This window comes from Ammospiza caudacuta, chromosome 1 (genome assembly GCF_027887145.1).
Source record: "Ammospiza caudacuta isolate bAmmCau1 chromosome 1, bAmmCau1.pri, whole genome shotgun sequence".
Taxonomy (NCBI): Eukaryota; Metazoa; Chordata; class Aves; order Passeriformes; family Passerellidae; genus Ammospiza; species Ammospiza caudacuta.
The window spans coordinates 133,485,190-133,501,177 of record NC_080593.1 but is presented as its reverse complement, the minus strand read 5'-3'; the positions used below and the strand labels follow the sequence as shown (position 1 = coordinate 133,501,177).

Below are 15,988 nucleotides of genomic sequence, written 5' to 3'. Positions count from 1 at the left end.
CTTGTGCGGCCGTCGGTGGCTGCGGGGTTTGTGCGGGTCCCTGCCGAGCGGCCGGCATGAGCGCGGAGGCGGCGGACCGGGAGGCAGCCACCTCCAGCCGGCCATGCACGCCGCCGCAGACGTCGTGGTTCGAGTTCGTGCTGGAGGAGGCGCTGCTGGAGCAGCACCTGCAGAAGCCCTCTCCCGGTGCGTGCCCTGCTGGCCGCCGCCTCCCCTCGGGGCCGGCCGCGCTCCCCGGCCCCTCCTGCGGCAGGCTCGTTCCGGGGGCAGAGGGGCGGCAGCGGGGGCTCTGCTGCGGTGCTGGGGAGAGCGGGGCACAGGGAGCCGGGCACTGCCCGCGGCCGTGCGGCGGCATTTACCGCCGGCAGTAACGCGAGTTTTCTCATTTCACTTTATCTTTCCTATTTAATAACTTCATTTCACTGTCTTTCTTGTCTGGTAGATCGCTTTTCCTTTCGCGTGTGTGAATGTTGTGTGCGGAAGTGTTGTAGTTTGTTTATTCGGTGGGAAGCGCTGCTCATGCATCATTGCAGCTGGCAGCTGGTTTTCTGCCATTGGGGTCCTGTTAGTGGCAGGAGCTGAAGTCCTCCGACAGGTTCAGTGCTGAAATTGCTCTCTGGACCTGGAATAGAATTCTCGTCTGATATGTTATAAGAAAATGGCCGTATTTAAAATTATCTGATCTTTTGATCATAAGTGGTAGTCATCTTTTCCAGCACCTGAATTCTGCGAGGAGGTGGAGGAAACAGGAAAACCTGGGCCAGTGTTGCCTCTACAAAATGTCAATTTAAGCGTAATCTATCTTAGATCTATGCTTAGATTTTATACTCTAAGATTTTATACTTAATTAATTAAGTAATTTGATAATACTTGCTTTATGTTTCACAGAGTTCAGTGAGATTGTCATAGCTATGGTTTGGCCTCTTTTTTCAAAAGAGATGAAAGGTATTGGCTGTCTTATTGGGAGAGATTGGGTGCTTTTTTGATGCTGTGTTTTAACCAATCAGAAAGTATTTCGTAAACGTATTCAGAAGTACCAGCAATTGCTTGTAAATATACTTTATGTGCAGAGGATAATTACAAGTAGATGTATAGTTTTTGTATCTTGTAATTTCTTTAGGCAGCATTTATTTTCAGTAGATGCAAGTATCAAAACATAATTAATACAAAATAGTGAAAAATAAATAAAAGTGTGAGAGTGTGGTTACCATGGTCAAGTGAATTTTAACATTTAGCAAAGATACGTTGACAGCCTGTTTTGAGTTAGCACATGCAGGACACCATTTGGGATTAGAATCTACCAAGTAAGAATGTCAGCACTGTAAACACCAAGGATAAAAGAACTGTGTTCATAGCTAGGGAAAAAAAAATAATTTCTGGGCTTATAAAGAATTTGAGGAGTGGCTGTGTTTTCTTGCAGACCCGCCACCTGTGCAGCTGATTGTTCAGTTCTTGGAACAAGCTTCAAAACCATCAGTGAATGAACAGAACCAAGTCCAGCCACCACCTGATAACAAAAGAAACCGCATTCTAAAACTTCTTGCTCTCAAAGTTGCTGCTCATCTGAAGTGGGATTTGGATGTATTAGAGAAAAGGTATAGTCTTCATGCTAAGTTTACTAAATTGATGTGGCTTGAGATACTTATTTAAAAAAATGGAAGTCTCTCTTGCTCCCTTTTGGGTATGATAATTGAAATTTATTTGTATTTTAGCTGTAAGTTATAGAAGAGTTTTGATGAAGTCAGTGTGTCTGAACAAATCAGGAATGTCTAGAGAGGAAAACCAGCATGTCTTAGACATTAAGATGTGTACATGTAAGCTTCATAAAGATGAATTTGAGGTTATGTTTTCTTCAGTGACAAAACTACCATAAGTTTCCTCATTCTGACATGCTTGAAATTGGAAGTCTCTCTCCACTGTTGTTGATGTGAATTGCTCCATGTATCTCTGAAATGACTGTGGTTGAAGTAGACAGACCCCAGCTTTGCATCTTTCCTTTGGACATTTCAGCTAAAAGATGGTCTGATGAGCTAGAACAGTCAAGAACTACTTCACTTTGGCAGTGCTGTGCATGTTAGGGAGCTGCACTCACAGAATCACAGGATGGGTATGTTTGGAAAGAACCACAGTAGGTCATCTGATCCAGCCTCACTGCTAGAGCAGGGTCATCCCAAAACACATGGCACAGGATTGTGTCCAGGTGACTCTTGTTTACACTTGGCTTCCTGTTGGCACTTAAGTAATGGCAGAAGTTCCTTATTCATTCACACAGGTCTCCTGCCCCCTTTATCTGTAATTTAATGTAAAATCTTAAGGGCACAATAATTGCCCTGGTTCTAACTCACATGGAATTGTAGAATCATTTAGGCTGGAAAGGAGCTTTAAGATCATTGAGGCCAGCTGTTAATTTGACACTGCCAAGCCTGCCACTAAGCCATGTCCCTAAGTGCCACATCTGCATATAATTTAAATACCTTCAGGGTATGATGGTGACTCAGTCACTTCCCTGGACAGCCTGTTCCAATGGCTGACCACCCATTTGGTGAAAAACTTTCCATAAAATGTAATCCATTTCATAAAATTCAATCTAAACCTTCCCTGACACAACTTGAGACCATTTGCTTTCATCCTGTCACTTGCCTGGGAGAAGAGACTGGCCACCCACTTGCTACAACCTCCTCTTAGGGAGTTGTACAGAGTGATAAGGTCCACTCTGAGCCTTCTTTTCTCCTGGCTAAACACCCCCAGTTGCCTCTGTCACTGCTTGTGAAATGCTTCTGATAGAACACAAGACCTGAAATTTATTAAACAGAAATCCTGGCTTTAGCTGCTAAAAGTGTAGTTTCACTGGTTGTTTTCAATACTTGTTGCAAAGCATACAAATTTTTCACAAGATCAAAGGTACTTTGGCAGTAGCTGATCTAATTTCAAAAAATGTCTAAATTAGTAATAATATTTTAGTTGTGTTAAATTATACCACAAAAGCTTGGAGCAGTGCAGTCCAGCCTGCATGTCTTCTCATTTTATTGAGGAGAGTCCTGTCCCAGCCAATGTATCTTGTACTTACCACTATTCAAAAAGTTCTTAGTCTTAACTTCACTTTCTGTGAGTGAAATTTCATTTGTGATGGAAATGCGGTTGCTTACCTTCAGGGAGTATGATCTGGGGCTGCTTTGAAAGAACTCTTACTAGCTGGGTCGTGCTGTTACAGGTGACTGGATTATTCTGGTAAGGTCCCTGTGTGGGTAATGCAGTGGTGCAGAGTAGCACTTCAGCTGTCTGGGTGGCTGAACTACTGCTTGGGCCCATTCTCTTGGGCTTAATTCATGCAGCTAATACTGGTAACTGCTTTACATACCTGATCTCAAATGCTGAATAAACATCCCTGTGATGCTAAGTACTGAATAGTACTTAATGGTATTCAGCAGCCAGTACTGAATAGTAGTGTACATTGTTTAACATTCCATAAATAGATTTACTCTATGAAATATCTGATTCTGTCTTTTATTTTTTAATAGCTTGTCTGTTCCTGTATTGAACATGCTATTGAATGAACTTCTGTGTATCAGCAAAGTTCCCCCAGGAACTAAGCATGTGGATGTAGATCTGTCCAGCTTACCCCCAACCACTGCAATGGCAATACTACTCTACAACAGATGGTAAACTACTACATGGCAATAATATAAAATCATTATGGAACAAAGCAGTGCTTTCTTCTATCTGTATAATTGTATGTAGATGGAGAAAGAACCCTAAAGTACTAAGTGTTGTGATCTGTTGCTAGGTTATAGTGAAGGAGCAGAGTCTGAAAAGCTATTCTAGAACTGGTTTTCTTCTCTAAAAAATAGTCAAGATAATGATTTGAACTCTCTCCTTATAAATATAAAAATCTTCATCTTTCAGCTTTTTATGGACATAAAAGCATTTCTTAGCTGCTAGATGTGCTCTTGAGTAAGGGATATGTTCTAATGGTATAATGTTTCTGAAATGGCAAACTGCTATTATCAAGAGGCCTGTAATCTGCTTATTACATTTCTGAGGCTAATACCATTCTTTGCTTAATTTTTTCCCCTGTGTAGGGCCATAAGGACCATCGTTCAAAGTAGTTTTCCTGTAAAGCAAGTGAAACCTGGTCCACCTCAGTTAAATGTGTAAGTTACAGATATCATTAATTTGGATGTCATAGGTATTTTATAATCAGAAATGTAATTTCTAAGTGGATTAAATAATGTTTCTAAAATGTCTAGTTGTTACATGGATAACTTGGATTTATTTCAAGTATATTCTCACTTTCCTGTCAGACATGCTTGGTACATATACTTGTCTGTTGTTCCACTCTGTCAATGTTATAATCTCTGTGACTTTGTCATGGCATGAAAAATCAAGAGAGGAAGAGAGGTGGCAATTTCCCTTGACAGAATGCTTATGCTCTAGTTTAGCTGGGGTACATTTCTTGCATTCTTTTGCATCCCCGACTTTCAGTAGCTTGCTTAATGTTGTTGTTTTGTTACACCATTTGGAAGCATTGTGTGTGATAACCTTAGAAATAATGAAGTATTTGCTTCATTAGGCAGTAATTTGTAATTTAAAATCAATTTTGCATTTTGCCTTCTAGAAGCTGTGAGGCTTTAGTAACAGCTTGTCCTTGACTTTTATGTTACAGTTATCTCCAAAATTTGGAAGTATCTAAGTGGTGCTTTTCATATGTTTTATGTTAATTTTACACTTAAGTATTAGACCATACTTGTTTGACAGAGTCTGTTAAATATGTTGATTAAACATACTCTTCTTCCTCCTCCGTATTTTACTATAGATGTTATATAGTCCTATATGTATCTGAGTCTGATCCTGAATAAAAAAAAAATCTCTGTGGGAAAATAATTGAAAAATACTTTTAATTTTTGCATAAACATGTGGACATGCTTCTGCTCCTGACATGTTTGAGATTTAAATGTTGAAGCTTCATGAGACTTGAGGCTGTGGAAGCTTTCTTCATTATCATTTTGCTATTGAATTGGTATTAACAATCTGATCTTGGAAAAAGGCAATGATAACTTTGCAACTTTTTGTTTTATTGAACCACATTCTCCTACAAAACTATCTTTTCATTATGAAGTTCTGTATTTCAGATAGAGATAGATAAGAGCAGTCAGTCGTCCTGCATTATGATGTTCAAAATGTAGTTAAGAAAACCAAGCATGAATGAATTATTATATCTAGAACATGAAGTATTGTGCAGATCTGCCTTATAACTGAATGCTTGACCTCTTGTATCTAACTTGCAGTATGAATCATATTCAGCAAGAAAAGGAACTAACTGAAAATATTTTGAAAGTGGTGAGACTCTTTTCCCTCATATTTTTACTCAAATTTGCATGTAAATATGAATTTCTTTATTGTACAAGAAATACAAAAACCAATTCTACATTGTGTAGAATTTTTGAAGGACTTTTTAAAAAACTGTTCTTTTACTGACCTGTTTAAAATGTAGCATTAACTGAAACCCAGAGTTGAACTCAAGACCAAGAGGTTAATTCTTTTAATGCATTTGAATTATTACAGTTGAAGGAGCAGGCTGCTGATTCCATCCTGGTCCTGGAAGGAGCACTTAAATTGAACAAAGATCTTTATGTCCATACTATAAGAACTCTGGATTTATTGGCCATGGAACCTGGGATGGTGAATGGAGAAACAGAAAGTTCTACAGCTGGACTGAAAATCAGTACAGAGGAGATACAGTGCCAGGTAGCTCACATTTTGTACTAAAGCTTTCAGTTTATATCTCTTTCTTTAGAAAAAGTGTTTAGTAATAATTTTGAGGTAAATCACAGTTTTTTTTCTATTAATGTTCCTTGTGTTATTTTGGGTTTGGTTTTTTTGTCTGTCGGTTTCTTGTGTAATACAATGAAATAATACTGCCTTCATTTTTACATTAATAGAACTTTTTTTAATCATTGTAACTGTTGTTACTTCCCACTAACCTCTCACTTTTGCCCTCTCAGTCCCCTGAAATAACCCATTATATGACAAGGATAGCTTGCTGCATTGTTTTCAATGATTATGAGGAAATCATTCTTTAATTTTGTTATGCTTGTGCAGAGTTACTTAGATTGCAGTTAAAGGGGAAGCAATTGAAGTATGTGGGGTCAGGTGTGCAGTGTATGTTGGTAAATTAGATAAAAGTAGGAGTAGTTTAAAGTACAAAGCTGAAATACTTCATCTTGACTTGGAACATGATGTCCAAGAGTGTGTGTTTGAAATGAGTGCTCTTTGCAGGTTTGCTATGATTTGGGTGCAATCTATTTCCAACAAGGGTCTACAAATGCAGCTGTTCATGAAAAGGCTAAGGAAAAGTTTTTCAAAACAAAGGAGTTGATTGCAAAGGTAAGAAGTGTTCTTTTAGTATGTGTGTTCAACTCTTTTCTAAAAAAATGCCTTGTCTAAATTATTGCTTCCTTCTTTAGCAGTTTAATAACTCTTAATGGTACACAGAGTTTTTAAAGAAACTTTCTGAAGTTTTGAGAGTAATTTTATTCACGTTGTGCCTGGTTTGAAATTATATTAATTGTTTGCAGTATATTGCTGCTTTGTTCTACCTTTTGTAATGAATAGTCTTTTACACAAATTGTATTGATGCGAAAAACGTAGAAATGACAGCTCCAGTGCTAATAGTAACTTGACTGAACAGTACATCTGTGTCCATGGTGATGACATGTTTTTGAGGAAGGTAACCATACAGCACTTTTGTTTTTTTTTTTAACCTAACTTTCCCTTGGAAATCAGATTCTCTATGTTCTAACCTTTTAAAAAAGTACATCTTATTTTTTAAGAATTGTTTGCTTCCTTTTTTATTTTGTTTCATATTCATATTTTCAAAACTTCAGAATTCCAGTTTTTATTTAAATGAAGTGTGTGCATGTACATTCTTTTGTTCTTTTGCTGTTGGAAATTGTGAGTCTCTGTTTTGTGAATTAAGCATAGATTTCATAATGCTTTGGCTACTAAGATCTGCTGTAACTCTTACTTTTCAGAATGGCTCATCATCACTTCATTTTACCATAGATGAAGCACGGTTAGCTGGGTATTGTCAAGCTTGTGAAGTTCTCACCTCATCTTCTGATGATGCATCTCAACAGGCAACTCCTTACAGTAAAATCCACAGCTGTATGAAATCTGGCAAATACCAGGTAGAATGCCTAAACAAACCCATGTATATTTGAGGGGGGGGGTTATCCTTCTTTGTGGAGGATTCAGTTTGAACTGGTATGGATTTTAAGAAATGTTTAATGGCAATTTAACCGTTTACATACTGGTTTAAGTTCTATGTGTTTAGGAATATAATATAATCTGGTACATATTGGATTAAAATATCTTGGATTCCATACAATGGTAAATAATTCCTGCCAGCTGACATAAGAGCTTTTCAGATAATTCTTTGGGTATTGAGAATTATTCTTTCAGCTAATTCTCGGGTTCTAATTCCTTGGCTTTCAGAGACTGTTGCTACTTAGATGTGCAAGTTTGTTTTGGGTTTTTTTTTTGTTTTTTCTTTGAGTTTTCTGATAATAAAGAACTTCTTTTGTTACTTGATTTCTTTTTGATCAATTAATTTTAGTATTAAATATGGATGTGAGATGCTTCTCTTAGTTTTCTCATTTTTACCAGGTAAAATAATTTTCTGTCTGGTTCTATTGCATTATGCATTGAGTATTCCAACTGTTTTTGTTACAGGACTTAGTGAAGATATTCCTTGAAGATAACCTAACCCTCAGTTTACCTGAACAGTTCAGACAATCAGTGCTGAGAGAACTCTTCCAAAAAGCTCAGCAAGGGTGAGACATCAGAATATAATCAATGTTCAGTGATGATGAAGAGTAATTTTCATTGGTAATATTTTTTGTGGAAAGTGTGTAAAATCTTTTCACAACAAACTACTTACATCCATGAAACTTCAGCCTTTGTTTCTTTTAGCAGTAGTCTAAACTACATTTTACATCACACTACAGCTCCTTGGTTGTATCTCCCTGTGGCCATAGATGGAAAAAATGTAATGCACGTTAACAGTTGATTTTATCACTTGACTGATTCTTTCAAAAAATTTTTGTCCACCTGTTGTGACACCACTCTTTGTGTGTCAGAGCTGTTCTGTGACCTTCAGTTTTGTGTTCTTGCAGGAATGAGGCTCTGGATGAAGTGTGTTTCAAAGTCTGCGTGTGCAATACAGTCTGTGATGTGTTACAAGGGCGAATCATTGATATTCAGTTTTGTCAACTGTTCCTGAAACCCAGCAAAGAGAAAATAGACTTCCTTCTTGAGGTAAAACATTAGCCTAAAATTGGAAGTGAAAATGATACTTAGTGAGAGATTTCTTTCCCCACATGACTGTTATTATTGCAAGGGATGCTCTGCTTTCTGAAGCAGAGAAAGGTCAAACATTATTCAACTTATTTGCAGTTAGGGCAGCTCCACTCAGTGATCAGTTCTGCATCTGTTGTTCATAGCTCTGTTTCCATCTGTCAGGGAGGGTCCAGTGGAGAGCTGTTGCTTCAGGTTGTATTTGAAATTGCTGCTATTCCTGATATTGTTAAATTATGTAGAGATATTGCTGAATATTTGTTTTAGTGGAACAAAGAATCAAATTCTCCAAGACAGAGAGAATGAGTAGAAAAAATACCTGTGGAAGAGGACCACTTTTCCCTTATTAGCTTTGTTGTAGAAGTTAGCATGGGATGCAGTGATCCTGAGTTACTGTTACGTGTGAGACCTGCACTGTTACCCTTAGTGAAGCTTTTTAGGAAACTGAATGTTGCTTAAGCTAAACTTAATAGTTTTATTTCTTTGCTGTTATTTTAATGTATTTTATTAATTTGAGCCTAGTTCTTTTGCTTGTCTCTTCAGTCATGTGGCAAAAAATAATTGACAGTGCTCTGTACTGCAGAGCAAGTATAAGCTTACATCAACCGCTCATATTGGAACTGGAATGTACTTCTAAAAAAATTATTGCAAGCTGATAAATTCAACTGTCTAGTTATTTTTCAACTTCTGGTTTAAAAAAAAAAAAAAACAGGTCCTAGTGGATCTTATAATTTTGCACTTAGAAATACTTCATTTTTAAACTCATGTGCTAAATGATCTTGTGTGGCACCCAGTGTCAGTGCTTCTGTATACCAGAGAAGTAGGAAAAAGGAATGTGGATTATGTCTTGACAGAAGATGACAGTTGTCTGAAGCATCCTATCTTGTGTACAAGTTGAAGGAAACTGATCCATGTGTGATGGCAGTAGCTTTTATCAGGTTTACTTCAGAGACAGTCTTATTTCACACAGTGGTACTGAGATTTCTTTTTCAAGCTTTGTCAGTCAAATCTTACCTTACTTTCTTTGGCTTACAAGAAACCCTTGAGAGCTGGTCTCATCTCTACAATAGAGTAACTGAGTCATGACAGGATTACACAGAGCACAACAGAAATACTGGTTTGATTCTAGATTAATTAGGGTAACCACCCAGCAATGCTGCACTTGGTTCCCATCTAACAGCACTTGAGCAGATTCAAAAATTGCTCTACAAAGTAAAAACAACAGACAGGCAAAAAGAGTTGGAATTGTTCTGGGTGGAGAAGCAAAGGCTCCAATGGCATCCTTGAGAACTTTCAGGCTCCTAAAGGGGACTAGAAGAAAGCTGTTTTGCATTTTGTTGTGGGACAGGACAAGGGTAATAGGTTCCTACTCAAAATGGCAGATGAAATGTTAGGAAGAAATCCTTTACAGTGAGGGTGGTGAGGCACTTGAACAGGTTGCCCAGAGAAGCTGTGGATGCCCCATCCCTGGAAGTGTTCAAGGCCAGGCTGGGCAGAGCTTTGAGCAACCTGGTCTAGTGAAAGGTGTCCCTGCCCATGGCAGGGCTTTTAGAACTGGATGATCTTTAAGGTCTCTTCCAACCAAAACTATTCCATAACTTGTTGCTTCACCTGAGGTAGAGGTTTACTGGCTGTTACTACTTGTGAGACAGAAAGCTGGTCAGTAACACTGGCTATAACTAAATATTATAATATGTGCAAGGTGACTGCTTAGTTATTTTCTGCTTTCCTTTTCCAGGTTTGTTCAGGATCAATAAACTTGGAAAGTGCTTCTGAAGAATTGAAGAGAAGAATGGCAGCGTTTCTCAAGTATGTATCCATATTAAGATAACATGAATTTGCACTTTGTAAGCAATGTAATACAACACAATAAAAATTTCAAGAACTTACAACTGGAAAAATAAGCATTTTTTTCCTACTTATGTACTAACATTTTTATTTGCTTAGAAACTTGTGTTTGGGCATGGAAGATCTTCAGTTTGTCTTCATGATTTCATCTCATGAGCTTTTCATAAAACTGCTGAAAGACGATGAACGGAAGCTGCTCATTGACCAAATGCGGAAGAGATCTCCTCGAATCAATCTGTGCACAAAACCTGTCACTTCTTTTTATGATATCCCAGGTAACTTTCACAGCATTTTCATTAACTGCAGCTAGTGTCCTATTTCCTTGATGAGTACCTTGAGGTTACAAAGTGCAGGTCTGTTCTCAAAAAAGTTTATAATGTTTTTAGAGAGAGTACTTCCTGTTATTGGTTGGCGCATGTCCTGCTTGTTCAAGAAGTTGGCTGCTACTTGCTTGTTTCTCAAGTGAGTGTAATACATAAGCCCAGATGAATGTGTCCTCGGTGACAGAGTGAGAGAGCATGGCATTAGTTTGAACAAAATGTGGCTGTGGCAGCTGTTCCCAGAAAGGGAGCCCTGCCTCTGGACTTACATACATTAATGATGATGTGACTGTGCGGTAAGCTGGAACAGGAGTGCATCTGAATGAAATTTTTAACCTACCAAAGTAAACCAGTTAAATTCCCCAATACAGCTGGCTGGCTGTGCAGCTGCACAAGTCAAAGCTAACAAGAGGAGCCAGATGGTGGCTGGAGCTGGAAAGGCCTTACCTTTTCTGAGGTTGAATCTTTGCTCTGCTATAGCAAGAGTGGTCAGAGCTGCTGGAGTGAGGAAGGGGATTGCAAGCAGCCCTTTAGGTCGGGTGTGAAGGTAGCACAACGTGTTTGTCAGAGGACACAAAAGGATGTCTGGACCTATGGAAGCATGATGTATCTGCTGTTCTTACTATGTTCTGATTGAAGTGTTATATACTAAAGAATTGGAAGTATCTACATTGAGAAGAAATGTGCTGAAGACCTGGTTGCTTTTCTTCCAGCTTCAGCAAGTGTCAATATTGGCCAGCTTGAGCATCAGCTCATACTGTCAGTGGATCCATGGAGGATTCGCCAGATCTTGATTGAGTTGCATGGTATGACCTCAGAACGCCAATTCTGGACAATTTCTAATAAGGTAACTTAGCTCATGTGCTCACAAGAGACTGTAATTCAAGGACTGGTGAGGTATCATACTGCAGTGAACAAGAAACATTTTCTTATAGATCCTCAGGGTGATTTATCTTTTCCTTCTCTGCATAGTGGTGGTTTTTTAAGAAGGATGATACATATCTTAACACACATTCTGTATGAAGAGTGTTACAAAAAACCTATAACCTTTGTTTTAAGGAATCACTGGCTGTATCACAAGCTTTCCTTATGAGAAAAGATTTTTTGTAGCTTGTCCTTTTAGTGTTCTGACTAGATAGCAATATAGTTTTAGCTTAAATTTCTGTCATTAGAAGGTGGGAGCAGGAGAGAGGAGGACTTTGTTTAAGTAAAGATTTCTTGTCTCTTTTTAGCTCTTCCCTTTAATTACTGCATATTCAGAGTGTGAACAAAGGGTTATCAGGCGTTTTTATCGTATTTCTAAATGTACCATACATTACTTGTGATGAGATGTAAAGACAGGAATTGGCAGTAATTTTCAATATTTGGGGTTTGTTTATGTTGTTTTAAACAGTGATGTGAATTCTAAAACTTGTTTCTGTGCAAATATCCTATGCATTTCTCTCCCAGTGGGAAGTACCAAATGTTTACGGCAGTGTTATTTTAGGAATCAAAGACAGTCTGACTAGGGATTTGGTCTACATCCTGATGGCCAAGGGATTGCACTGCTGTGCCATTAAGGTGAGCAAGCCATATGAGCTTACTGGTTGGTTTGGACAATTGAATCTTAATGAAATGGAAAATTTGAAAGCCCTTTTTTAGAAAAAGAACTGAAAAATTGGGTGGTGAGGGAGATATTGTGACAAGCTCCATGTGTTGTGTAATGGATAAGGATTTCTGTCTCTCAGAGTTTCATCAGCAGAGCAAAGATAATGGCTTTCCAATGAGTTGGGCCTGGAGATAATTTCATTCATATAAAGTTTTGATTATGTTGTTCTAGATCATGTGGCATCTACATCCAGTGGTGATTTGATTTACTGATATGAAGTGCGATTCTTTTGAATAAGTGTATTACTTAAGGAATTTATTGGAAATGCTGTTCTATTTTCCTTGTAATTGACAAATTTGCTAAACTGCAGCTAAAACAAAATTGTAGCAAGCATACCAGTAGTTGATTCTAGCATGTTTTTGCTTAAACTCCTTGTTTTGTTTTCAGAAGATCTGGAACTCTTAAGCTTAATAGCAAGTCCAAAGGACTCATAAGTAGACACTGTGAGATGCTTGAGCAACGCTGATGCTAATGGATGCTGAGTCTGGTTCAGCCAAGATAGAGCTGATTGCACTTTAGCTTGTAGTATTTCCCCTTAGAAATTTATTAGGAATCATTAACGCATATAATTTTTATTGCAGGATTTTGTCCATGCAAAACAGCTTTTTGCTGCTTGCTTGGAGCTTGTGACTGAGTTCTCTCCAAAGCTCCGTCAGGTCATGCTCAATGAAATGCTGCTGTTGGACATTTATACTCACGAAGCTGGAGCTGGTGCTTCTGGAGAGCGTCCTCCTTCTGATCTTATAAGCAGAGTCCGAGGATATTTGGAAATGAGAGTGCCTGGTAAGTACATTACTGTCTTTCTGAGGAGCAGTAAAGCACAAACCTTGAGAGAAGGGGAAAAAATCCACAGCAAAATAAAGCAACTTTGTATTGCAGATTAACCACTGTGTGTAAATGGAAAAACAGTGACTTTGACGCTGGTTTTAGTAAGTCTTCAGAAGTTTTATTAGATTTTAGGATTTTGAAGTGAGCATGATGCCTGCCTGTTGCTAAACATTGACAGTTTCTATTCAGTGCCACTTAAAGGACTTGAACAGGATTAAGATGTCTGCACTTCTGCCAGAGGGTTTTGCCAGTTCTTAAAGATTCCTCCTGGTTTCACAATAAGAGAGTAGCATTGTACTGTTGTGATTAGGTGAAACCCTTGTTGCTTCTAATTTCCAGAGGTGAGGTCTCCCATTGGGCTAAGCATCATATCTTCCTGTGATAGCAGTGGAGCAAAAACAGCTGATTAGAGGGAATGGGATATGCTTATTTTCATACAACACCATTTACAACACTGTTTTCTCAAAAATAAAAAGCTAAACAAAGAATCCCTTTCCTTTTAGATATTCCTCTTCGACAAGTTATAGCTGAAGAATGTGTTGCTTTCCTGTTAAACTGGTGTGAGAACGAGTATTTGACCATGCAAGTTCCATTACCTCTGGTTCAGACTAATCCTTATGTGAAGGTAACAAGTGCTCACTCTCAAGGCTTTCTCAGACTGTAGTTGACTTTTTTTTTTGTTGAAGTATTTTGTACTTTTCAAAGCAAGTACCTTTCTGCTTAAGAGTGTGGGGCTTTGTGGCTCTAATGAATTGAGTATGGGGTAGAACATAGGGCTAAGCAACAAGCATGTTTAGCACTTGACAAAAAACATGGAAGCTGTGCTGCAGGAACACATGAAATCTTGCCCCTTGTTGGCTGCCAGCTAAGGTTGGTTCCATCAGGGGTGTGTGGTTATGATCCATGATTGAAATGCTGTAGCACTTCCTAAAGGACTCTCCTCTCAGCTGGAATTCAGCCTAGGTTGATGTAGGAGGTATGAGAAGTGTGCAGATCTCTGTTTTCAGGTCTGGCTTCTTTTCTGTTCCTGAGATACTTATGTTCCAAATGCACTGTAAGAGTTCTGGTTTTTACCCAACAGTGGTGTTGAATTTTTGGAAACTTTGCCTTCTTTGAAACTTTGTTTTCAAAATTGTTTTGCTCCAATGTTTCTACTTCACAGTTAGGGCATGGAGCAGAAGGCAGGTTGTATCACAGGACAGGTTCATTTTTACCCTGCTCTGCTTACCTATGATACTTCCTAATTTCTGTTCTGAGGTTCAGCTTTTTTGTATAATATTGTGCCAGTTTCAGTTAAGATTAATTACTACATGGAAGTTAAATGAGCTCTAAAGAGCCAGTCTTTATTAAACCATATTTTATGGGGGTTAGGTTTTATGTAATATATGTTTGTTTTCTGGAGCTTTTAATAATGAAATAGATACCAAGGAAGCTAATAAATGGCAAAATGCTCTGTTTAATTCCTGTTTTCCAGCTTCTTCATCAGTGGTCTCTGCTGCAAAATTTAGTCACATTCCTTTGTAGTTCATAATTTAAAATCACTTGCTTTGCCATTTTAAAGGCCAGTAATTCCTTTGCTGTAGATGATATGCAGAGGAGCCTTAGTTGCTGTGTTTTTTCTGTTGCGTTGTGTAGCTGGGCCAGTTGCTGGCTGCCACGTGCAAGGAACTGCCAGGTCCCAAAGAAAGCAGACGCACAGCTAAAGATCTCTGGGAAGTCGTCGTACAAATCTGCAGTGTATCCAACCAGCACAAACGTGGCAATGATGGAAGAGTGAGTTTGATAAAACACAGGGAGTCTACATTGGGTATTATGTACAGGTATGGTTCTAAAATTATTTTTGAAGATGGCTTGAATGGTTTGTTTGATCCCATGTTCTCGTCAGAAATTGTCTGGATTCCACTATCAGAGTGATGGCAGCAGCTAAAGATCTGAGTAAAAATCCTGTCCACTGTGGGAGTTGGCTTTTAGTAGGGATGTGCTGGCTTTCCTTTTCAGAGGCAGAAGAGGAGTGTGTGGGAGGCAGCTCTCCCTGCAGAAACTGAAGCATATATGGCTGTGCTCCCATTATAACCAGTAAAGTCAATGCATCTAGAGGGCAGTAGAGCTGATGGCTGGAGGTGTCTACTTTGCAGCAAATAGAATTATTGTGTATCAGTTTTGTACTTTTATAGCTGTTTCAAGCACATAGCTCACAGCATGGGTATCTATACTTAGATTCGTATCTGGGTCTAAAGCTAAATGTTACTGAGTTCTTGAAATGAAATTCTAATTCAGCTAAACTCTGCAGAGTAAGAAAATCAAATTACTCTGGTCAAGAGTCTTCTCTGTCAGACACCTTAGCAGCCTTAGCCTCAAATGACTGATTCAGGACTCTCTGATTTGTCCAGTGCTGGCACCTGATTTGTCCAGTTCTGGCCTGTTCTGAAGTCTGAGCCTAAGTATAAGTTGTCTAATATGGTATAGTTTGGTTTGTGTGCCTGTATTGAGCAGCTTTCCACGTTAAATCCTTGGGAGAGGTGCCTCTGTCAAACCTCTGTGTCTTTGCCTTCCTTGAGCTAATCAGGTTAAGGTGTGCCAAAGGCCAGCTGCGTTTGCCTACGCTGCTCTGGGGCAGGTGTAGGGGGTACCAACGTGCTGCAGCTTCCAGTTGTGTACTCTGGCAAGGAAAAGGAGCACAGCTGTACTCCAGGTTACTGAACCTTTCCTCATCCCTCTGATTCAAGTAAAGGGCAGTGACCCTGTTGTTATTATGGAAAAGAAGTAGTGAAAACTTTTCCAAAGGTTGTCCTTGTCTGAATTGTCCTATGCTGACAATTTCTGATGTTCATTACAAGGAAACTGAAGTACATTATAAGTGATCACTGTGTACCCTCTTCTCTAAGTGTGTAGGTCATTGCTGCAAACCTGGCTTAGGGAATCGCAGTACAGTTCAATTGATTTCCCCTTTAGAGTCAGTGGTTGACTTCTGTGATTTTCATGCCTTTTA

General features: G+C 38.8%; 1 protein-coding gene across 2 annotated transcripts in view; it reads left to right on the top strand.

Moving 5' to 3' along the window:
* INTS8 (integrator complex subunit 8) overlaps positions 1 to 15,988 on the top strand; it is a 21,146-nt gene continuing 5,158 nt past the window's right edge. For both annotated transcript variants that reach the window (XM_058821393.1, XM_058821395.1), the window contains exons 1-17: positions 1 to 186; positions 1,421 to 1,595; positions 3,519 to 3,659; positions 4,080 to 4,151; positions 5,286 to 5,337; positions 5,563 to 5,745; positions 6,277 to 6,384; positions 7,032 to 7,187; positions 7,732 to 7,832; positions 8,175 to 8,316; positions 10,094 to 10,164; positions 10,303 to 10,478; positions 11,237 to 11,370; positions 11,973 to 12,083; positions 12,753 to 12,954; positions 13,503 to 13,624; positions 14,635 to 14,819. In XM_058821393.1, the coding sequence (XP_058677376.1) occupies positions 57 to 186; positions 1,421 to 1,595; positions 3,519 to 3,659; positions 4,080 to 4,151; positions 5,286 to 5,337; positions 5,563 to 5,745; positions 6,277 to 6,384; positions 7,032 to 7,187; positions 7,732 to 7,832; positions 8,175 to 8,316; positions 10,094 to 10,164; positions 10,303 to 10,478; positions 11,237 to 11,370; positions 11,973 to 12,083; positions 12,753 to 12,954; positions 13,503 to 13,624; positions 14,635 to 14,819 (2,261 nt within the window). In that variant the 5' untranslated portion in view covers positions 1 to 56. The remainder of the gene's footprint in view (positions 187 to 1,420; positions 1,596 to 3,518; positions 3,660 to 4,079; positions 4,152 to 5,285; positions 5,338 to 5,562; positions 5,746 to 6,276; positions 6,385 to 7,031; positions 7,188 to 7,731; positions 7,833 to 8,174; positions 8,317 to 10,093; positions 10,165 to 10,302; positions 10,479 to 11,236; positions 11,371 to 11,972; positions 12,084 to 12,752; positions 12,955 to 13,502; positions 13,625 to 14,634; positions 14,820 to 15,988) is intronic.